General features: G+C 41.6%; 1 protein-coding gene across 1 annotated transcript in view; it reads right to left on the bottom strand.

Moving 5' to 3' along the window:
• Positions 1–18,130: 18,130 nt before the first annotated feature.
• Hmgn3 (high mobility group nucleosomal binding domain 3) overlaps positions 18,131–24,340 on the bottom strand; it is a 30,396-nt gene continuing 24,186 nt past the window's right edge. The window contains exons 3-6 of the mRNA XM_013034103.1: positions 23,481–23,510; positions 20,379–20,432; positions 19,180–19,293; positions 18,131–18,619 (exon numbers count right to left, since the gene is read on the bottom strand). Of these exons, the coding sequence (XP_012889557.1) occupies positions 18,581–18,619; positions 19,180–19,293; positions 20,379–20,432; positions 23,481–23,510 (237 nt within the window). The 3' untranslated portion in view covers positions 18,131–18,580. The remainder of the gene's footprint in view (positions 18,620–19,179; positions 19,294–20,378; positions 20,433–23,480; positions 23,511–24,340) is intronic.

The raw sequence follows: 24,340 nt of genomic DNA, 5'->3' as shown, positions 1-24,340 counted from the left end.
GGTGTGCTACCATTTGAACCAAGCCTTTAGCTTGGGTTTGGTTATTTTGGAGATGGAGTCTTATGAAATTTCTGCCTGGGGTTGCTATGAATCTTAATCTTGGAGATCTCAGCTTCCTAATTAGGTAGAATTTGAAGTATGAGCCACCGGGTATCCAAATAGGCTAACCCATTACCACAAAGCAGGTATCCATCAGAGTAGTGGATGTTTGAAATTATGCCGAAAGCATATTACTTTATGTAGGACTTGCATCCCAAGCTAGCAAAGGTGATGTTAACAAATATTTGTCATAGAAAGCAAGCCAGTCTGGTAGGGTTGAGAACAGCTCTATTTTAAGATGATCAGGAAGTTCTTCTTTACAGTTGACTTAGATCCCTCTTATCATTAGTTAGTAGTCATTTTTACTTTCAATCACTTCCACGCCCCCCCCCCCCACTTTAAAGTTGGAAAAGAATTCCTCAGAACCACTTTAAAATTTGCATTCCTCTTTTAAGTCCACAAGGTGTCGATAAGGAATGGACTATCCTATGCTCACTAGGTTTGCTATTGCAAAGTGTGTGTATACACGATGGTGCATGGCTCAAGGTTCCAAATCCAGGTCTTCTGGAGAACCAGCCCCGGGATGGCAGCAGCTTGTCGGCCATCTTGTCCCTGTCGCCTCTCCTGAGTGTCCCTAGGGGCTTTAGGCCTGGTTCTGCTTCCTGCCTGTTTCATGGTCTCCCATGAGCCTCTGTCTCAGCGCGGGCTGGGTCTGCTACGCACTGCATTCTCCCCTCCTGCACTGCGAGCTCAACAAGCTAATTAGGCTAGTTAAGGGCCCAGAGAGGCAGAAATCTGTTGGAGGTTTTCGTCTCATTCATTTCTTTCAGAGGACTTTGCAAGGAAGCTCCTGTCAGCTTTTGGAACGAGAACAGAATCTCAAAAGCTTGGCATGAGACACAGCTGAAGGCGCCAGCCTTCCAGGCCAAAGATTCCAGCCACAAAAGGCCCCAATTCAACACTTTCCCTGGGGCAGACTTCAAAGTATGCAGGAATCAAAAACTCATATAATGGAAACAAACCAAATAATCTCTGCTGAGACTTGCTGGACACACATTTCTCCCACTCTGCCACAGTCCTCTCTGACCCTCAAAGGCTATGACACTTAATTATCTGGAAGGAAGACAAGAAAGGTTTTCTGATGCTCATTTCCTTTATTCCACTTATACTTGATTTATTATACATTTTTATTATATAGATGTGGAAATATACACATACCATTTCTGACTTTCTTTCCAGCATTTTTAGTTTGTCTTATTCTTTCTTTTCCTGAAGAAGGCTCACGCCTGTAATCTTAGCTGCTCAGGAGGCTGAGATCTGAGGATTGCAGTTCAAAAACAGCCTGGGTAGAAAAGTCTCTGTGAGACTCGTATCTCCAATTAACCACTCAAAACCTGGAAGTGGCACTGTGGCTCAAGTGGTAGAGCTCTACCCTTGAGCACAAAGAGTCTCAGGCATAGTGCCCAGACCCCGAGTTCAAGCTCCACAGCAGACAAAATAATAATAATAATACCTTTAGATAGTTGCACAAGGGTTTTAATTCAATGTGTCTATTCAACTCATGCTCCCAAATGTTAAAGATGGGGAAAAAAATCACAAAATGACTATAATAGAGCTCAAAGTAAACTCCTCATCCCCACCCCAAATAAGCAGTGTTTGGATTTGTGGCTTTTTTTTTCTAAGTAAAACATGAGCTACTTAACATATTTCATAGAAAACTGTGACTAAAATGTTGTGAAAATTCATTTGGTCATTAGACCCAACTTAGCAGAATAAAGCACCCCGTGGAGGTTTTACTCTCTTGGACTTCTCTTATTTCTGTGTGCTCCTGGCATTGGCCGGTTTTGTCCCCACTAGTGAATTGCTTACCTCCAGGTTTTTGGAGGGTGGCAACCTGTGTAAGAGCATTGTTCACACACCAGTGCCCACATTCAAAGCACAAATGTCCAGCCTCCACAGCTGCTGCAGTAAGTCATTTATACGTTTTGCTTGCACCTACATAGTACCATTATCTGCATGCTTTCCTAATGAGTTGATTACAATTTAAAGCGTAGTCAGCTAGTTAGTTTAAAAAATTAGCAGAGTGCTTGCAAAGACTTGACACTTCTGGTCTGTTAAAATTAGGATTTCCTACTAGAACATTTTGGGTTTCATAAAAGATAAGTAGACAGAAACTTGAATTATTAGATAGGTCTTACAGAATTTCTTTAGGGTATTCAGGTGTTTTTGTTTTTTTTTATTACCACTGTTAGTTTGGAATTCTGAAGCCTGTGCCATTTAGATCTGAATTACTGTCAACTATCAATTAGCGGAGAGAGGTGTGGGTTATTCTCCTCTTTCCAACATTTTTTCATAACACCGCAATTTCACAGCAAGCCTGCTATTAACTGGCATGGCCAGCTAAGTAGAGATCTGATGGCATGGATAGAGAAGGTTTGTGAGGGAGCCGTTCTCTTAGAACGCTTGGGCTCTTTGTGAAATTAATTAGGCCCCTTAATGGCCTTAGAAAACAACGTGGAGAGGACTAAACATCATTGAATCTTTTGTTCCAAGAATATGGTATTGCTATGCCTCACTGTAATTCTGAAAGTACAGAACTGCAGGGGACAGGGGACAGGACCCACACTGCTTCCTGGCCCAATCTGCTGAGCAATTATTTTCACTTAGATCCCTGACATGTTTATTTCTTAACAAGAAGGTGCACAGGCACTAGAGCAGCTTGTCAGGGCTTACATTATTATTATTATTAATATTTGTGTGTGTGCATGTGTATATGCCAGTCCTGGAACTTGAACTCAGGGCCTCATTCTCTCCCTTGGCTTTTTTGTTCAAGGCTGGTGCCCTACCCTTTGAACCACCTATTCACTTCTGGCTTTTTGTTGGTTTTCTTGGAGATAAGAGTCTCATGGACTTTTCTGCCTGGACTGGCTTGAACTGTGTTCCTCAGATCTCTTCCTTCTGAGAAACTAGGATTACAGCTGGGAGCCACCAGCCCCTGGTCAGGGTTTAAATTCTCATTCTACAACTGACTCACTGTATGGTGTTGGGCAAATCAAAGCCCTCTTCCTAGATTTCTTCATCTGTAATTTAGATAAAATCAGAGGGTTTAGTAGAGTCCATTCAGACTCATGCAGTATTATTTTTATAAAAGCACTAAAGAGCATAGTTAGGCCAGGAGAATTCGTCAAACCACAAACTGTAAACACAGTTCCCAAAGTGGGTGCTCATTTTTGACAGCTCTGTCAAGTTCCAGTAGTTTCCACACCCACTTCTAGTTTTGATAACTCACTGGAAGAGTTCCTGGAACTCATTTATTACCATCAAACTCATGGTTGCCACCAAGCAAAGGGGTATGAACTAGAACCAACTGAAGGAAGAGACACACAGTGCAGAATTAGGAGAGTTTGAATCTCAAAGCCTTCCTGTCCTGAAGGCTGTGTTTTCCCTAGGTATCAATGTTTGACAATGGAGAAAAGGTAGCCTGGAATGCTTACTTGAACTTCAGTACCCACAGACTTTATGGACACAATACTACCTAGGCATGATTAATCGATTAGTCGATTGCCCCTGTGGGTCCAGCTCAGTCTTGAGGTTAAGCTGCTATGAGATGACCAGAAGAATAACTAGATGTCACTCTGCTAGCATGAACTACTGGATATGGATAAGATCTACAGCTCTCTTTGGTCAAGTCAAATTCTTTATTATAAAATCTGAAACATGATAAGCACTCTACTAATGTACATGATTATTAATAATTGTTCTCTTCTGTAAGATATCAAGGAATAACATTTTCTCACTTCATTTATTATTATGAAAACGAACACAGATAGAAGAGACAATATTGCAAGAAACACCTGCATACCCACTGCTAGATCCATTAATGAAAATTGTGTTACATTTATTTTTAGCTCTCTAGGTGAGTTTATGTGTACATATACGTAAATATAAAACATGTATTATTTATATGTCTCATTTAAAAATTCGGTCTGAGAGTAGAGCTGGAACTCTGGACCTGTTGCTTTTGCTCATGGGCAAGTACTCTACCAACTGAGCCATGCCTCCAACTCCTACGTGTCATTTTTTAGGTGTATTATAGAAGTTTAATATATTTGTTTTTAAATTTTTTAAACAGTTATCACAAGGCGATATACAGAGGGGTTACAAATACGTAAGTCAAGTAAAGAGTACACTTCTTTTGGACAATGTTACCCCTTCCCTCATTCTCTCCTAATTTTTCCTTCCCATCCCCACCTACAAGTTGTATAGTTCCTTTTCAACAAAGTGTCTCGTGCATACCACTGCTGCATTTGTTTGCCCTTTGTCCCACCATTTCTGTACCTCCCCTTACCTGCCCAAAGACAGATAAACAAACAAACAATACAAAAAGAAAACAAAAACAGCAACAAAGAAAAAACCCTTCTTGTTTCCATTTCTTGGAGCTCATTTTGATAAATATTATTTTATATGATCAGAGCTGCACATAGGTGCACCTTTGTGTTCTGTCTTTTGGTATCAATGTGTGTGAATGCCTAGAGTCTTATATAATTTATCATGCCCCCCATGAAATTTTTGTTTTACCATTCAGTGTGTTTACTTATAGATTTATAGGCACATTCTAACTACCAAAAATAAGGAAAACCATGCAACCTCTGTTTCTCTGGGTCTGGCTTATTTGGCTTAATATAATTTTCTCCAGATCTTTCCATTTCCTTATGAATGGTACAGTGTCATTCTTTCTGATGGAATCACAAAATTCCATTATGTATATTAGCCATATTTTCTCGATCCACTCATCCACTGAGAAGAATCTGAGTTGACTCCATATCTTGGCTATGGTAAACAATGCTGCAATGAACATGATTTTGCTGGTAGCATTAGTGTGGCCTGGTTTGTGGTCTATTGCATAAATGCCCAGGAGTAGAACTATAGGGTCATAGGGAAGCTCTATGTTTGGCTTTGAGGAACCTCACTGCTTTCCAGAGTAGTTGAATAAGTTTACATTACCACCAACAGTGCAGTAGCATTCCCTTTTGGTCATGTCCCCACCAGCATGTGTTACTGTTAGTTTTCTTGATATTAGCTATTCTAACTGGGGTGAGGTGGAATCTCAATGTTGTTTTGATTTGTATTTCCTTGATGGCCAGAGATGTGGAACAGTTCTTCTGTGTCTATTGGTCTTTCTTACTTCCTCTGAGAAGTCTCTCTTTAACTCTTTAGCCCATTTATTGAGTTGCTGTTTCTTTGAGGATTTATTTTTGGCAGTTTTCATTTTTTGAGCTCTAAGTATATTTTAGACATTAGCCCCTTATCTGATGCATATCTGGTAAAACTCTTCTCCCATTCTGTGGTTATTAGCTATGTTCTTTGCCATGCAGAAACTTTTCAGTTCAGTGTAATCCCATGTATCTAGTCTTTCTTTGATTTGTTGTAATTCTGGATCTTCACTTAGAAAGTTTCAATCCATGCCTAGCGGCCCTAGTGTTGACCCTACCCCTTCCTGTAATATTTCCATGCTTTCTGTAATATTTCCATGGTTTATGGCCTTATATTGAGGTCTTTCTTTTTGTCGGTCGTGGAAACTGAACTCTGGGCCTGGGCACTGTCCCTCAGCTCTTCATCTCAAGGCTAGCACTCTACCACTTGATCCACAGTGCCACTTCTGGCTTTTTTTTCTGCTTATGTGGTGCTGAGGAATCGAACCCAGAGCCTCATGCATGCAAGGCAAGCGCTCTACCACTGAGCCACCTTCCCAGCCCCTATTGAGGTCTTTCTTAAAAAAAATGTCATTGTAAAAGTGATGTACAGAAGAGTTACAGTTACATAAGTCAGGCAAAAATACATTTCTTTTTGAACAGTGTCACCTCATCTTGGATCCATTTTGAATTGATTCTGGTGCAAGGTGATACATAAGGATCTAGCTTCAGTTTTCTGCAATGTGGATAGCCAATGTGGCCAGCACCATTTGGTGAAGAGGCTCTGTCTCTCTTCCAACCTGTGTTTTTGGCTTCTTATCAAATATTAGACTGCTATAGGTCTGCTGGGTCTTCTATTCTGCTCCACTGATTATCAGGCATATTCTGTGCCCATACCAAACTTTTTTTTATTACTATGGCTTTGTGATAGAGTTTGATGTTTGGTATTGATATTCTGCTAATACCATTCTTCCTGTTAAGGATTGCTTTTGCTGTTTGGGGTCTCCAACCTCCATGGGTCATACTTTTGCTGAATCATGTTTAAATATGTCATAGCTATCACACCAATGATCCTTAAAAACTTCAGAATGTATTTCTGAACAATAATTACAACATCATTAAGTGTTCATACAAACTTGAAAAGCTCACAATAATTCCCTAATATGTACTATCCAGAATGCATTTTAATCAAAGAAAAAAAAACACAAGAGTTACTTAAGTGATCTGTTTTGTTTCCCAGATTCTTTTTCTCTAAACATCCTGCTTATGCTGTCTCTCCCCTATGGAAACCATATGTCTCACAGACTTAGTCCACATTCCCATAATATTTTCTTTTAGTGTATGCCAGGCATGGTGCTAAGCGCTTTTTATAATCTTCGTTGTCATTGGTCCCCACCAACAACCCTCCTCTCTAATGCACAAACCTTGTGTGTTGATTGTTTAGAGGAATCATTGCTTAGAAGGACCATTCAGCCGTGGGCTCTAGGGGCCTCTGGGTAAAGTGATGGCTAAAGGGCGGATCATGGTCCTTCCTTGAAGTTTCCACACTACCACCAGGAGATAATTATTGGCATTCGGTTGCTTTTAGTGGTTTTAAAAGTCACTAATCAAATTCAATGTAACCATTTTATGAAAGAAATGGAATCACATAATGAATAGATTTTTCTCTGGTAGCCTAAGCTTGGTTAGTCAAGAACCCAATCCAAGAATATTCGAGCCCACATACTTCCTTCCAGCCTTTGGAACTCGTATGACTTCTGCTCCCTGGTCCCCTGACACCCTGTCCCTTCACACCGATTGAAAGAATTGGGAGGATTTGCACTTTCTCTGTCATTAACTCTCTCAAACCTTTTTCTTTTGAGTATTTTTTAAATTATCTTTAAGCATCTGTACAAACAAGTTTCCATTCAATAGAGCAGTTTATGAATTCAATGCATCTTGATCAATACCATCTTTTTCAATATTCTCACCCCCTTCCCTCATTTTTCTTAATTTTTATTTATGTATTGAATTTTTTGCCATTTAACAAAGTCTTTATTTTGAGATGATTTCCTTGTTTCCTAGACCTTTTTTAGTGTGAACTACACACATTTTACATTTTTTTGCTCTAGGAAACATTTTTTCCTTTCTTTTACACTTTTTTTGTCAGTTGTGGGCCTTGAACTCTGGGCCTGGGCACTGTCCCTAAGCTCTTCAGCTCAAAGCAAGTGCTCTACCACTTGAGCTACAGCACCATTTCTGGTTTTTTGGTGTTTAATTAGAGATAAAAATCTCACAGACTTTCCTGCCTGGACTGGCTTTGAACCGTGATCCTCAGATCTCAGCCTCCTGAGTAGCTAGGATGACAGGCATGAGTCACCAGCCTTCTTTTGCACATTTTAAATGAAAACCAGTGGTTTTTAATTATGAACAAACATTATTTTTACTAATTTATTTGTAGCCAATGTAATATTTTTCTATCTTATAGCTTTAGCATCCATTTCTGTCTGAAGAATAAGATTTTTTTTTTTTTTGGGTCTGGTCGTGGGGCCTGAACTCTGGGTCTGGGCGCTGTCCCTCAGCTCGTCAGCTCAAGGTTAGCACTCTACCACTTGAGCCACAGCACCACTTCCAGCTTTTTCTCCCCTGCTTATGTGGTGCTGAGGAATCGAACCCAGGGCCTCATGCATGCAAGGCAAACGCTCTACCACTGAGCCACCTTCCCAGCCCAGGATTTTTTTTTGTAAAATCTCATTATTATTATCTACAAAATAAACTCAATATCTAATATATAGTCCTAGGAAATCTTTTTTCTTTCCTTTCCTTTTTTTATATTTTAGTTTTGTTTCCTCTTTCTTTGAAAGGTAGACTTTTCATTTAGTCTACGTGAATAATTCAATAAGCATCCATTGAATAATCATGCGGCCGTCAAGAGTCAGGTGTGTAGAGTACAAGGATGAATAACTAGCTGCCGGCTCCCACTCGAGGCTCAAGTTCCACCCATGGAAACAGATAAGAAAACAACATTCTTCCATAGGCCAGGAATGGTGCTGTGAGCCTGAACCACAAAGTCAGCTCGTGGGCCTCCGAGACACCCTGTGGATGCGTGACTGACAGGGGTTTAGTTCTTAGTTTTGATAAATCAGTATCCATCTTCACTGTAAAAAAAAAATAATTCCAGAATTGCATCTAACCAAACACTTATCTTGTCTCTTAAGATCAAAGCCAAAAATGACATTTCTTGTTAAAGTGATAATTACAAAAGACTCAGAACACCACAGGTGCTCAACAGTTAACTCGTCTGTGAAACATATATAGCATGGTGCTTTGTATACAGTGAGTAGCCAGGTTTTAAAAGCATATTTTTATTGTTATTATTACCATGTTGTTCAGAGGGGTTACAGTTTTATGTCAGAAAATGAGTTCATTTTTTTCTTTTTTTTGGGGGGGGGGTCTGGTCGTGGGGCCTGAACTCTGGGCCTGGGCGCTGCCCCTCAGCTCTTCAGCTTAAGACTAGCGCTCTACCACTTGAGCCACAGCGCCACTTCTGGCTTTTTTCTTTTTTCTGCTTATGTGGTGCTGAGGAATCGAACCCAGGGCCTCACGCATGCAAGGCAAGCGCTCTATCACTAAGCCACCTTCCCAGCCCATGAGTTCATTTCTTTTGGGACGTCACCCTTTTCCTTCACTTATTAGCCAGGTTTCATTAATTGATTAATTAATTAATTAATTTATATGTGTGTGTGTGTGTGTGTGTGTGTGTGTGTGAGTCCTGGGACTTGAAGTCAGGGCATGGGTACTGTCCCTGAGTTTTTATGCTCAAGGCTAGCACTCTACCACTTGAGCCATAGCTCCACTTCTGATTTATTTTGTGATTAAGATAAGAGTCTTGTGGAGGTTTCTCCCTGAGCTGGCTTTGAATCCCAATCCTTTGATCTCATCCTCCTGAGGAGCTAGGATTTCAGGGTGAGCCACTGGCACTGGCTAAGAAGTCACTTTTTAAGAATGATTACCAGTCCCTCACTTTGAATTTCCTCAGGGTGAATGCGTATTTTTAGAGACACTTCCTTCTTTTCTTCTTTCTTTCCTTCCTTCCTTTTTTTTTTTTTTTGGTGGCTTATTGGGGCTTGAACTCAGGGCCTCACACTCTAGCTTGGCTGTTTTTTTGTTTTTGTTTGTTGTTGTTATCATTCCTGGGGCTGAGCTCAAACTGAGTTCAAACTCAAGACCTGAGCTCTTTTTGTCAAGGCTAGTGCACTACCACTTTGAGCCCCGGCACCATTTCTGGCTTTTCAGTGGTTAATTTGAGATAAAACTCTCATGGAGACTTTTCTGTCCAAGTTGGCTTTGAACCACCATCCTCAGATCTCAGCCTCTTGATTAGCTAGGATTACAGACATGAGTCACTGGCCTTGGGCTTTCTAGCTTGGCTTCTTTATTCAAGACTGGTGCTCTGTCACTTGAGTCACACCTCTATTTCTAGCTTCTTGCTGGCTTATTAGAGAGAAGAATGTCACAGACTTTTCTGATTAGGCTGCCTTTGAACATGGTCCTCCTATCTTAGCCTCCTGAGTAGCTAGGATTATAGATGTGAGTCATCAGCATCCAGCAAAAGCATACCTTTTAATCAGATTATTCTGATTTATTTTCTACTCTTAGGAGATCACACATATATCACAGGGAAAAAAAAACAATTCTTTTGGAACACTAAGACTCAACTCTAAGAACAAAGTAATATCACATGCTCTCGAAGGCCAGCCCAAGTTCTCTTTACACCTGGGAGGTTGGCTCCCAGCCTCCATGATCCCTAAACCCTTATCTACCTGTCAGGTCACTCAAACTCTACCGGTCACATGTATGACAGACTGAGCTTTCCATCTGAAAAGACAATCATTGAAAGGACCATAAGAACTCATACCTAATTATTTCTTGGAAGTAGAATTCAAACTTAATTATGCCAAATGCAGTGGCCATTTTTGGCAGGATCTCTATGGCAACCAGATGAATGATACTTCAAGAATGCTATTCGGTAAGTTCCTGTGGATATGTTTATGACTGAACATCTGTTAGGTTGGTTGAGATACAATTCTCAAAATGCATTAGGGAAATAACATTAATGGCTTTCTGTGGAAGAGGTCAGTGTTCTATAATGGCTCTTGAAAATGTACATTTATTTGGGTTAGGATGTAATTAATATTGACTACTAGTCTATGCTTTGCAGAGCAAGGAAACTGACCCCAGTATCGTGCAAAATGTCTGATATTTAGATGCTCAATATGCAGGCATGCATGCACATGCGTACATGTATGTGTATGTATGCATGCATGCATGCACATGCATTGTGTGGTGGTACTGGGGTTTGGACTCAGGGCCTCAAAGTCACTGGGCTTGCTCACTTGCTTGCTCAGATGGCCCTCTACCACTTAAGTTACACCTTCAGCCCTTAACATAGTTGTGATGCATGCATGACCTTGAAAGACATACTTTGATGCACTTCTGCAGTGCTCTATGCTAAGTAAAATACACTTTAGAGATCCGGATAAACTCACAGAAAGTATAATAATAAAACAAAAACTAGAGGAAAATGTAGTTTGAGCCATATAACGTTGTTTTTGCACAAGTCCAAATTGAAAATAGGTGCTTCCTGTGTTCAAGTTAATGCAAATTGTGTGTGTGTGTGTGTGTAAGAGAGAGAGAGACAGAGAGACAGAGACAGAGACAAAGGGAGACCCAGAAAGTACTAGAACTCAGGCTTCCTTGCTTGGCTTTTTCACTAAAGCCTGTTGCTGTACCACTTGACCCACACTTCCGCTTCCAGATTTTTGCTGGCTAATTGGAGATAAGAATCTTGTGAACTTTCCTGTCTGAACTATCTTTGAACCCTGATCCTCAGATCTCAGCCTCCTGAGTAGTCAGGATTATAGGCGTGAGCCACCGATGCCATTTTGAAAATTTCCTGCTCTTTTTTTCAAATGTCTGAAGTCGAGGGGCTCCAAAGAGATCTAGGTCCTGTGATACACTACAAGGATAGCGAGAGGCAGGGCAGGTCCTCAGATAGGCTGTGCTAGGCATCTCCAGGTATTTGAAATGCTGCTGGGGTCAGAATCAAATTGATTCATGTGTCTCTAATCTAGTGGAGCTGAAATCAATGATTGTAAGTGACAGATTGCTTTTGACTCACCAATTAAAAAGCACTAACTTTCAGAGCTGTTTGAAAGCAGGATATGTTCAATTAGTCTGAGCGACTCTGTTGGTCCTATTGTAGTAGGGAATGTAAGCCACACCAAAGGGAGTGGCTGACACATGTGTGGCCTAGGACTTGGCCTCCAGGAGCCCAGGAGACCCATTGATCTAGATATGGGTAAGTTTATTTCTAGGTGAACATTTGTTCCAACCACTAAGTACTCAATGATCTAGAAAGGAAGGTACCAGCAATGATGGTGTAATTTTCCTGAAATCAAGTTGGACTTAGATCAAAAGTAAATATGCAGCCAGGTGCTGGTGACTCACACCTGTAATCCTAGCTACTCTGGAGGCTGTGATCTGAGGATCACAGTTTGAAGCCAGTCTGGGCAGAAAAGTCCCTGTGAGACTCTCGTCTCCAATTAACCACTCAAAAACCAGTAGTGGAGCTGTGGCTTTAAAGTAGTAGAACACTAGCCTTGAGCAAAAGAGCTCAGGGACAGCATCCAGGCCCTGAGTTCAAGCCCCATGACCAACAAAGAAAAAAAAAGTAAATATATGAGTTAAGAGAAATTAAAAGTAAATACGTGAATTAAGAGAATGAGCAATTCTTGTCACAAGAATAATCCCATACAAGAAGGTGTTCAAGTTTCTGTTCTTAGCATTCAAAAGACTAAATAATAACTAAACAAGATAAAGATCATTTCATGTATGGGATAATTTCAAGGAATACTAGACAGAATTACAGTTTCTGTGTTCGAGCATGTTAACAACAATGGTTGTTTATACAACCATTTATAACCCTATATACCAACCAATTAGCTTCATTTGGAGATGGACACCGCTGTGGTAGCACCTTTCCTAAGCCTGGCTCTTCCCTGGACACTGCAGATCACGTTCATTTACCCACACATTGACTGGCTTTCCTCTCTGGAGGCTGCAGAGGCATGAAGGGACACTAAAACAATGCTGCCCATCCCACAGAGTCACCATTGCATGCTCTTGATTTTGAATACCAGTGTCAGTACTCCCCAAATTCTCACTTTGTCCTGGGGCTTCAACTCAGGGTCTTGTGCTCTCGCTTGGCTTTTTCACTCAAGACTGGTGCTCTACCACTTGAGCCACAGTTCTACGTCCAGCATTTTGCTGGCTAATTGGAGATAAGTATCTCCTGGACTTTTCTCCCAGGCTGGCTTTCCACCTAGATCCCCAGTTCTCAGCCTCTTGAATAGCTAGGATTACAAGCGTGAACCTCTATACCCAGCTATGCAAGTACTACTTTAATTCCCATCGATGGACAGGAAAACTAAGGTGTGGATGTTCCAAGGTCACACAGCCAGTGAGTAACCAAGACTGAACCCAGGCAGCGTGGCTTTAGAGTTCACAAACTGAACCATTGTGTTTTAAGTGAAGAACAGTTCTTCCTGTTGGCCCTGAAGGGAGGCTCACTGACAAAGGCAATTGCTCGCAACCAACATACACGATTCGCAAAGCCACTTGTACTCACCCACTGCCGGGACAGCCCACCGCACGGCAGACACTACATGCACAGGCTTCTATCATCATGTCATTCATGCCTAAGAGCTTTATTAAGCTGGGACTCTACTTAAGAGGTGACAAAATTGAAGGATGCAAGTTAAAGAACTGAGAACAATGCTCACTTTTCTTTTCTTTTTTCTTGCAGTACTGGGGCTTGAACTCAGTTTTGCAAGTGCTCCCACCTTGGGCTATGTCTCCAGGACTTGCAAACAAGGTTTCCTATTTTTTCTCAGGGAATCCTGGAGCATGATCCCTTCAACTCCCTCCCCCACCCCCATTTGTATCTAGGATGAGGCACACGATACTAGGCCTAGCTTATTGGCTAACATTGGGATCTTGTTAACTTTCTGCATGTGTTGTCCTGGAATCACAATCCTCCTGACTTCCACCTCTGGAGTATTTGAGATGACAGGTGGGAGCCACTGAACCCAGTCTCAATGCTTAACTGTAGGTCAACTGATTCCACATCTTATGCTTTGAGTAACCTGATAAATGTTAACTTTCAGGAAGAGTTGTAATGAATAGTTACAAAGTTGTGCAAGCACGGTCATTAATTCCATAACAATTCTATCATCCCCCCAAAGACACCCTGCATTCATTAGCAGCTACTTCTCATTTCTCCCTACCCATCCCCTCGCAACCAGTCATCGCTGTGCTTCTATGAATTCGCATACTGGACAGTCGATATAAATGGAAGTGGCACGTGGCCTTTTATACCTAACTCCTATTGTTTGGCATGGTGTTTATAAGGGTCATCTGTGTAGGAGCATATTAGTATTGTGTCCCTTTTTGAGAGCTCAATAGTACTTCTTTACATGGACTTACACTTTTCCTTTACTCACTGATGGATGTATGGATTGTTTCCATTGGGGAATATGATGAAAAATAGTTGTGATTACATGTGTGTGTTTTTACCTAAGTAGGGTTTGTTCCATAGTACTGGTTATCAAAACAGAAGTACTGGGTGAGACTAACACACTTCTTTTTTTGTCGGTTGTGGGGCTTGAACTCTGGGCCTGGGAACTGACCCTCAGGCTCTTCAGCTCAAGACCAGCACTCTACCACTTGAGCCACAGCGCCACTTCATTTTCTGGTGGTTTATTGGAGATAAAAGAGTCTAACAGATCTCAGCCCTGTGAGTAGCTAGGATTACAGGCATGAGCTACCAGTGGCAAGCTACTGTTTAACTTTTTGAGAAGCTGCTAAGTTGTTTCCCAAAGGACCGTGCTACTTTGCGTTTTCACCAGCGTTGACTGTCTGCTCAAATTCCACCCCCCTATCCTCAGCAACACGTATTTCCTTTTCCGTATGATTTCCAGCCCCCGAAGATATAAACTCATCTCACAAAGGGGTGGCCTCCTCTCACTGTTTATTGGCCACTGACAGGTTCCAAGAACCATCTGCTCAAATCCTGTGCTCATCTTGAAAGCTCAGCATCTTTGAAGTAATTTTATACCTGAAATCTGGATCCTTGTTAGACAGCTTGTTGGTGGTGCACACACATTTCAATCTTCTCTGCCATCCTGTGCGTTTTTTTTAACTGTTTTCAATTTTGATGTTGTCCAACTTACCTTTGATTTAGTCTCTTGCATCTCTGTGTCACATCACAGGAATCGTCCAGCTTAAAGCCATGATACTTTACATATAAAGATTTGTAAAAAGAACTCTCAAAGGACTTCTTCTCCCATGAGGGGAAGGGAAGGGTGCATCATGCAGTTTAAAGTGGGCCAGTCTCTAGTTGATGGTGAAAATTTGAGCTTGTTGCACTAGGAATAGAGTAACAAAATTATTTGTGTGTTGGTCCTGGGACTTGAACTAGGGCCTGAGTATTGTCCCTGTAAAAGTGGGCCAGTCTCTACTTGATGGTGAAAATTTTGAGCTTGTTGCATTAGGAATAGACTAACAAAATGATTTTTTGTGTGTTGGTCTTGGGATTTGAACTAGGGCCTGAGTGTTGTCCCTTGAGCTTTTTTGCTCAAGGCTTACACTCTACCACTTGAGACACAGCTCACACACAGCGTTTTTTGGTAGTTTAGTGGAGATAAATGTCTTGCACTTTCCTGCCCAGGCTGGCTTAAAACTGCAATCATCAGATCTCAACTTCCTGAGTAGCTAGGATTATAGGCATGAGCCACCGATGCCTGGCCAAAATAATTATTAAACAATTGCCTCCAAAATTGGTTATCTGAAGGGCTTATTAAAAAGCATTAAATCCTATTATTAGCCATTATTATTCTGATATTTAAACATCAATACGCTGGATCAACTCATAGGAAACGACACACACTTGGAATTCATGTTGGAGGAAAAAGCAAGGGGCAGCCACTTTCTCAAGTGCTGAGCCTTGCAAAGGCTCGCCACGCTTGTTCAGTTGGCAACCCAAGGGACAACATTTGTCTGGTAGCCAAGAGGAAAGTCCCCTAAATTTAGGGGACAGAAAGAAACCTTCATTTCATGTCTCATTTCAGATGTATTATATAAACATACACTGGAGTTTATGGGGTGGTTGATCTAGTCTTAGAACAAGGTAGTTTTGACTTTTGGCTCAGATTCCATTAGCACAGAATTTAAAATTGGAAATTCCAGTATCATGTGTACCGGAAACCACTGAGCACCTCCAGGAAAAACTTCAAGTGTGCACATCACCATCCATTTAGCTCAGCTCTGGACATGAGGGGCACCCTGTAACTGTCACTGTAGGTTCGGAGGGCCAGGATTTCTCCATAGATCAGCAGGCAAGTACTTTGAAGAAGAGTCTAACATACCATACACTTATGCAAGAGATAGAGGTGGGCAGTGGGTGGTATCTGTGCCTTTCATGTGGTTGCAGGCAGTGTGTCCTTATTTTATTGATCGGGTCAGTGTGAGGTTCCCAAGTATTTAGGGTAAACTATCAGCACTACAGCATTCACACGTGTGGTCAATGCAATAATGAACATACTCATACACTGTAACAGACATGTATCAATGATCTACAGTTCACTGTGACTGAAATAAAAGGCACTAAGCCAGGTGCTAGCGGTGCCCATCTGTAATCCTACTCAGGAAGCTGAGATCTGAGGATCAAGGTTTGAAACCAGACCATACAAAAAAAATCTGTGAGACTCTTACCTCCCATTAACTAGCAAAGAGCCAGGTGCTCAAGTGGTTGAGTGCCAGCCTTGATTTATAAAAGCCAAAAGATGAGAGAGCAAGGCCTTGAGTTCAAACCCCAGTACCAGTACACACACAGTAAGTAATGGCATTGATGGCTGTTACGAAAAACTTAAAGCAGACCGATTTTTCAAAAGGAAAACTAGACAAAAACCAGAATTTGTAAAAGAAACTCAGAGGGCCAGTAAACATTAGAACAATTGCAAATTTACTAGTCATTCTAGTGGAATTTGAAATGAAAGCAGTGGAACCAATTTTATATTTGTTAAGTGGCCAAAATGAAAAGTGCTGCCAAAGGCGGGGAGAAATGGCATTCTCATGCTGTCGATGGAAGAAGTTAAGTGTGACTCAACTAAGCTGCAAGCAGGCAGGGCTCTAGCTGTAAGCAGGTTAACTAGTTTCATTGGTAGTACTGAAATATGGAAAACATAGAAATCTATGCCAACTATACCTTGTTAGACAAATGCAAACATTAACATCTCTAAGTTATTTGTGTATGCTTGCATATGTGCACATATATGGACTAAGTGTGCAGTAATGACCTCTCAGATGTATAAATAGGGGAGATTCTGAGTTCTTGTGTTACATACTATCATTTGTTTATACATTCATTCGAATTTACATATTTCTAGGTGCAACAATAACCACAAGGTAGGTATTGAAAAAAAATGAAAGGTCGATCAGCTGTGCGATTTGTTTTCCAAAAGCTTGTAAAGACGAGCATCCACTTCTGAATTGGAAACTAGCCAGCAATGTATTGACAGCATATTAAACTTTTTTTTTTTAAAAAAAACTGAAAGTATTCACAGGACACCCAATATTGTTCTGAGATCAAGGTGATTTTAGCGTGTCCAAAATGCAAGAAGCATCGTGATACCTTTCATAATGAGAAACCAAGGATGGCGTTTCATCAGGAGAGGACAGCCCGGGCCAACTGTATGGTTAGTATTTACAAAAGGATAACAGCAGACTTGAGACAGTGACACAGCAGGCTTAAGTTCTTAGCCCTAAATTAGATGCTGGACAAAGGATATAACCAGAACATAAAAACATCTCAGACTCCTAACAGGCCACAGTCTTCCAGACAGCATTCTCTGCACGGTGGAGCTTTATTCTCCACCTTGAGCTATGTGAATCTTCATCTAAACACAGTTCAAAGAATTCAGCTTTCCTGGGGACTCGGCTATCAGATGATCACAAATAACAAAATTTTATGTACCAGATCTGATCCTAGCACTGCCAAGTTCTTTCGCAGACAGAAGGACATTGTGTAACATTCCAAAGGTTCAAAACTGACCTCCCTTCTGGGAGGTCACACATTACCCACACTCCCATTTCCTAGCCTCAAAAAGAGTGCTAATAATATCTTTGCAGACTCCTTCTGAGGCTGGCACACGACTGCAGGGTGGCCGTGTGGGGTGAGGAGCTTTCTTCCAGGGAGTAAGAAGGCCTTTACTACAAATGTGACCGAGTGTTATGTGCAAAGTGGCCGATTTTCAAAGACAAGCCTGAAGTTACTAGCTCTGCTTGAACAAACCTGTTTTCCTAGGACTTGTTACGTTTTATTATATATGGTGCCCATTGCTGAACACTTCTTTGTAAGTGAGTTGGATGTCTTTCCTCTGTACTGTCACTGAACTAGTAACAACAATGTAGAAAGCCAGGAAATTAAGAAACAATTCTATTTCACTTATCCTCATGGAACAGACTGTAGAAATCCTTTTTTCCAGTACTGAGGCTTGAACTCAGGGCCTGGGTGCTGTCCCTTAGTTTTTACTCAATGCTGGTGGCTCTACAACTTGAGCAACACCTCCAATTTGTCGCTTTTTGCTGGTTACTTGGAGATAAAGAGTCCCTTATGGACTTAAAGCTGGTTCCAAACCTGATCCTCAGATTTCAGCCTTCTTAGTAGCTAGGATTACAGGTGTGAGCATTACAGGTGTGAACCACTATCATCCAGCTAAGTCTATAGAAATTCTTTATGTCATCTGCACTGCACTAAGAAAATGAGATCCTTCCCAAATCAAATAAAGATAACAGCCAAGTATTTTGCAGACAAGAAAATCTTTTATTTTAAACCACAAATAATCAGCAGGTAGCTACAACTATCCATGTCTCATTAAAATCACATAAAACCTAGGTACAAAAGCACCACTGATTATTGCTCTAGAAAAACTGCATGAAAAATTCAAATATGCACAGTAAAAACGCCACAGGTTGCACAAGACGAAGTTTTTTAAAGTGAGGGCATGGAATGATGGATCAACTTTAAACATACATTTCCAATTATTAGATAGGTATTTATTTTACTTGAGAATGATGAAAATTTCCAAAAAAGCATGATTACAAGAGGGTCGAATATCCATCTTTATATATACTATATGCCAACTAGTAGAGTCCTAAAAAAATTAGCATTTACAAAATACTTGGTAAAAATAGCTTTTAAAAGTTGTCCCAAGAGGTAAATAAAATCACCCCCAATTTTCCATGGCAATTTATTCTCCTTCATTATCTATAGATTCAGTTTTCTGTGCCTGTGGAAAAGAAAAAGAAGAGAGTGATATAGTCCAATGCACCTGAAAATGACTATAATCAAAGCAATGTCCAACCATGTGCAGACGCATAAGAACCATTCATTTTTTTTGCAGCTCTTCTATACAATCTATTTCAGCTCTGGGTGAAGAACAGACAAGGTGGGAAGACATCATGCCAATGCTAGGCCACATTTATTGCTTTCTGCTTTTCAAACAACCACAGCAGCCTTACCTATAAGGTCCCATTGCTTATAGTAAATAACAACGACAACAACAACAATAATAATATACACCACACCACTATCTGATTCTAGTCACTGCAAACGTGTCAAGTTTTCTACTGTACCCTTAACTCTCACTGTTTCAACGTGCCCCTTTACTGACAAGTTGCTGGGTGGGGTACTTCTGGAGGATGAGACATTAACACTTGAGCGAGAAATGTGGATCTGTAATTACATTACAGGTAATAAAGAGAGACATGCCGAGTGTGTCATCACAGGCTGCAGGACCGAGCAAGTCAGACATGGAGTCAGTCAGTGGGAGGTGTTTGCAGAAAGTACCTCTTTAGCTTTGGTTTCACCATTTTCAGATGGTGCAGTGGCTTCCTTTCCAACTTCCTGCTTCTCCTCCTTCTTCCCTTTGGCTCCTCTGCTAATCTTTGCTCCGGGTTCTTTCTGATGGGAGATGAAAGCACAAGGAGAGCGCACATGAAGATGTGGAGTGATGGGAGCGGACATCAGTTCGCCTCCATCCTGACACCTGGTGAAATGGACCGATGGTGGCCATGGTAATTTTCAGGGGAAAACCAACCCAATTCAGACTTCCATGGAGTAACTCTGAGATTATGACATGGTGACAAAGAAAGCAAGCCCACTGGGCTCTCCCTTCTGTGGGAAACCTATTAACCACCCGCCAAGGATTTGTTTCATGGACCACCTCTCTTCTGGGTTGAGAAGTGGCGCTGCCACGGCTGGTCCAAGGCAGTGTTTGGGAGAACCTGGGCAGGAGCAGCTTCTCATGCATGAGACATGAGGCTTTCCACTCCAGTACATCCAGCGCACTTCACCAGATGAGACAATAGCCCTGTTAAGACTAAGCCATGGAAGTCAGCTCTGTGTGCATGTGCGTGTACACACACACACACACACACACACACACACACACACACACACAGACAATGCAGAACAAGACCATGCTCTGACAGGCAGAGTACAGAAAATTCACTTGGGTTCTATCCCTGGTAATTTATGTACTTTATAGCTTCTTCGCTGACAAATAAGTGTATGTTATTTACCTCAATAGAGATAATGTGAAGATTATGTGGAAAGCGAGCAATAGTGGCTGGCATAGAGGGCTTGTCTTTATGAATCAGTCAAAAGGGTAGATCTACCAGGGTAGAACAACCTCAGGTATCCGGTACCGGAGTCTGGAAGCTCCTCCCCCAGCCAGCTGTTACCCTGCTAGTTGGGCACCATGAGCACAGATTACCAGTTCTAAGGCAGCTGCCAGCCCAAGTTCTCATGGGGGGCCTCAGCCTGACCTGCTCTGATCCCCATTCAGCAAATGGGAAACCATTCCTGCTAAGGCACAGAACTGTGCTTTATGTCCTTTGAGACTTACCCTAAGAGTGGCAGTCAGTACACTTTAGCCTAAATCATTACACATGATTTTTCTCGAGATGATTTTTGGGATGTGGAATGATCATTTATTCATCGCTTTAAAAATCCCAAGGTGGGAGGCTGGGCATCCCCACCTTTACCTTAGCAGATGTTTTCCTTGGTTTAGGCTCAGGTTTGGGTGGCGGAGCAGGTTTCTGTAGAGATGATATGAATGAATTAGAAAGAGCAGGAAAGGATTGTAAAGCACCACCATCCGCTCCAACTCCTGATGGTGCTCATTTTAAACACGATCTCGTACTATTTTCAGCACTGGGGAGCAGCATGAAGACATCCGTGTTTTACGACTATTTTCATCTTGGGTTCGCAAGTGAACGGCAGGTGAGACAGAAAAGCAAACTCATTAGTCACTGGTCCAGAATAGCTCTCAGGAAACAGATAAGACACTTCTGTCTCTGGTATCTCTGCTCTTCCTTTTATCCCAGTCCAGAAACAAGAGGAATGGCTCAGAGCCTTGGCCACATGACTCAGTTTGCCTTCCCAACAATCTAGAAATCACAGCAAGGCCCACTGGGGTGTCTCTCAAATGGGGGGGTGCAAATCCTTCCTCTCTTGATGTAGATCCTGAATTCTGTACCCCACCATCTTTAGACTTTTATTCTCTTCAATGTCAGCATAATGTGTAGTTTACCCTGCCCAGATTAGGGGCTGGTCTTAGTGATGTCCACTGTTAATTCCTGACATTTAACATTTATAAATACTATTAGTCAAAAAGCTCTCTAATTTTCTCCTGTCTTTATGACAGTACTGGTGTTTGAACTCAGGGCTCACGCTTGCTAGGCTAGCCAATGATACCACTGAGCTACACTTCTAGCCCTCTGGTTCAATGGTTATTTATTCAAAATCAGGGTCTTGCTTCCCAGTGTGTGCCTGAGCTGTGCTCTGTCTTTGCTGTGTCTCTCTGCAGCCAGGACTACAGGTGTGCACAATTATGTCCAGGTTCCCTTCAGCGAAGATGGGAGTCTCTTGACTTTTTTTCTGCCTGCACTGGCCTGGCACCTGGATCCTATGACCTCAGCCTCCCCCACAGCGTGGGGTGAGAGGCACAGGCCAATGTGTCTAGCTGTGAGTTCAGAAGGTGTCTTGAGCATTTTTCTGCCCAAGCTGACCTTGAACCATGATCTTTCTGTTCTCAGCCTGCCAAGTAGCTAAATTACAAAGTGTGAGCCATCAGTATTCCTACCTAGCATTTCCTGTCTTATGTGGTTCTCTTCCCACCCCCCAGGGAACAGAACCCAGATTCCCATGGCTTTCCTCAGCCCTGGCCAGTGTGCCAGAGAGCAGGGGGCCCCTGCGTGGGGGTGGAGGAAGGTGATCGGTGTAAAGCACAGTTCTTTATAGAGCTCGTAGGGCAAATACTGCACTCTAAATCTTGCTTGTCACTAGAATAATGTTTTTAAATAGAAAACAATGGCCAGGGTCTCCCCAGCCACGGGGAAAAATACAAGTGTATACTATGTAATATTTAGATCACAAAGCGCTTGTCAAGTTCCTCTATGGTAAAAACAATAGCAATCTTTTCTTCTAGCTTTAAAAAATATTCAGTGTTTTATTGTTATCTCTAGTCATCCTATAGAAGAATAGCATAAGTTCTTCTTCCTATTTAATGGTAATACAGACTAATAAAGAATGTTTTAAAGATTAAAAAAAAATACATGGAACCTTCCAATGTCCCTAAGAGGTTCAGGTTTCACACTGAGTCTAGCTTTTTTCACCCAGAGCATAAAGTGAAATTGGAGACAGTTTAATTCTGGGAGAATGACTGTTAGAAATTCCCTTTCAGCCTTTCAGCTGGATGCCAGTGGCTCATGCCTATAATTTAGCTACTCAGGAGGCTAAGATCTGAGGATCATAGCTAGCATTGAGCACAAGAGGCTCAGGAACAGCAATTGTCCAGGTCCCAGGACTAGCAAAAAGGAAAAAAAAAGAAATTACTTTTCAAAAAAAAAAAATGAAAGGAAGGGAGCTAAGAAGATGGCTCAGTGGTAGAGTGCTTGCCTTGCATGCATGAGGACCTAGGTTCGATTCCTCAGCACCACATGAAAGTTGGAAGTGGTGCTGTGGCTCAAGAGCTGAGTGACAGTGTCCAGGCCCCAGAGTTCAGGCCCGACAACCAACACACACACACACACACACACACACACACACACACACACACACACACACACACACGCACGGAATATTTTCATTAATATTCTTAAATACTCTAAATCTCAAAGTTTATTCTCTAGATACAACTTTTTATGTTTCCCAATTTATTAATTAAAAAAAAAGATTTGCCCTGAGCAAAAGCCCTGAGCTTCTTTTGCTCAAAGCTAGCATTCTACCACTTGAGCCACAGTGCCACTTCCAGCTTTTTCAGAGTAGTCTACTGGAGATAAGAATCTCACTGACTTTCCTGCCCAGGCTAGCTTCAAGCCAGGATCCTAGGATCTCAGCCTCCTGAATAGTAGTTAGGATTACATGAGTCACTGGCTTCTGGCTTTGGCTCCCAAATTTTTCTGATTTAAGTGTCAGCAGTGAGCAAGAAGCTGAGAATAAGAGGCCCTGAGTTGAAGCCTCATTGCTGTTTTCTCTCTCTGACTCTCATTGACACATATACTTGATATTCTGTGTCCAGATGTATTGTATTAATGTACCAGTGTCTTCGATTTTCATCGAACCATTTCCTTTGTAACGCTCTCTGTGACAGAACCTCCATCTCCAGTGGCGGAGGTGAGTATGAGACCAGGCCACACCCACCTGCCCCAGCACCTCTAACCTTCCTCACGCTCCTGGAGATGACCTGCAGAAAGACACTCTGAGTAACAATTTTAGGAACATTCTGGCCCTGGAATAAACAGTATGAGCTGTGAAAAATGGGTGCAGCATTTGAAGACGAGGACTCTGCCTCATGGATGTTTTTCCTGTCAAGATCTCTGGTAATGAACCTTAAGTGCCCTGGGCTTTGTGCTCTTGGCCATGGGCCAGCTGCTGCTCCTCAGACACCTCATCAGGTGACCTGCTCAGCAACAGGGGTCAGGCCTATTGGAGATGTGACCCCAGGTGACTGTCAACAAGAAAACATTCCCCAGGGAAATGCCATCTGCCATCTTAATCATCCTTTTGCTGCTTTGTACCAAGGGAATGGATACTGCACCCTCCCCTCCCCCAAGGTAAAACTCCAGGGGCTCTGAGATACTTACTGCAGATAGCCTGGCAGACCGTCTTGTGGGCTACAAAATGGAAAGAAAAAACACATGTATGTAATTATATAAAACCAGGTTGATTTTCTAAATCCATCGTGACGTATCTTACTTTGTCAAAAGAATCGAAGGTCTAATTCCCATCAGCCTGTCCACGTTAAGCGACAGTAAAACAGACCTTACCCAGCCGTCCTCTCAGAGAACAGTTGATTACTGACTTTGCAAAGATTTTCTAGACATGTAACACAAGGCATTCTGTTTAAATGAGTAGTCTTTCCCAATTAAGGTTCAGTGACTAAGAAAAGGAAGAAATCTCCCATAGACTCCTAAACCTAAATATCAAATCTCAAGATACAATGAACAGGAGGACCACTGTGGGACCTTGGAGAAATGGTGTCCATCTAGACTCCTGTTCCTTCAAATGAAGCTACAGCCTGTGAGTTAATAAAAGAGATTTATATTAATGCATAGAGACCAGAGTAAGCACAAGTTCCCTATCTTTCTGCTGGGCTGGAGAATCACTATAAATCACCCACAGTTAATAAGGGAGACTTTTTTTTAGCCTGTAATAAAACACTTATCTACTAAAAGCATGTATGTTCAATCATTTGACTAGAGTAAAAGGTTCACTAGTCTTTTAATTTCAAACTTCAGAAAACCGAAAGATTATACACTGATACTGAATTTAGGTTAATATTTTTCTTCAGCAAACTTCTTCTTCAAGGACAGTACCAGTTAATAGCAATTATGACTGTCAAGAAAATTTAAAAATAATTGGACCATCCTAGACAATTCCACAACCACACGCAGAATTGATACTTCATTTATTATCCAGCAGAAGCTGACTTCTCAAAGGAATT

Source organism: Dipodomys ordii, unplaced genomic scaffold (assembly GCF_000151885.1).
Source record: "Dipodomys ordii isolate 6190 unplaced genomic scaffold, Dord_2.0 Scaffold182, whole genome shotgun sequence".
Taxonomy (NCBI): Eukaryota; Metazoa; Chordata; class Mammalia; order Rodentia; family Heteromyidae; genus Dipodomys; species Dipodomys ordii.
The sequence above is the reverse complement of the archived record's forward strand: the minus strand, read 5'-3'. Positions and strand labels throughout refer to the sequence as shown.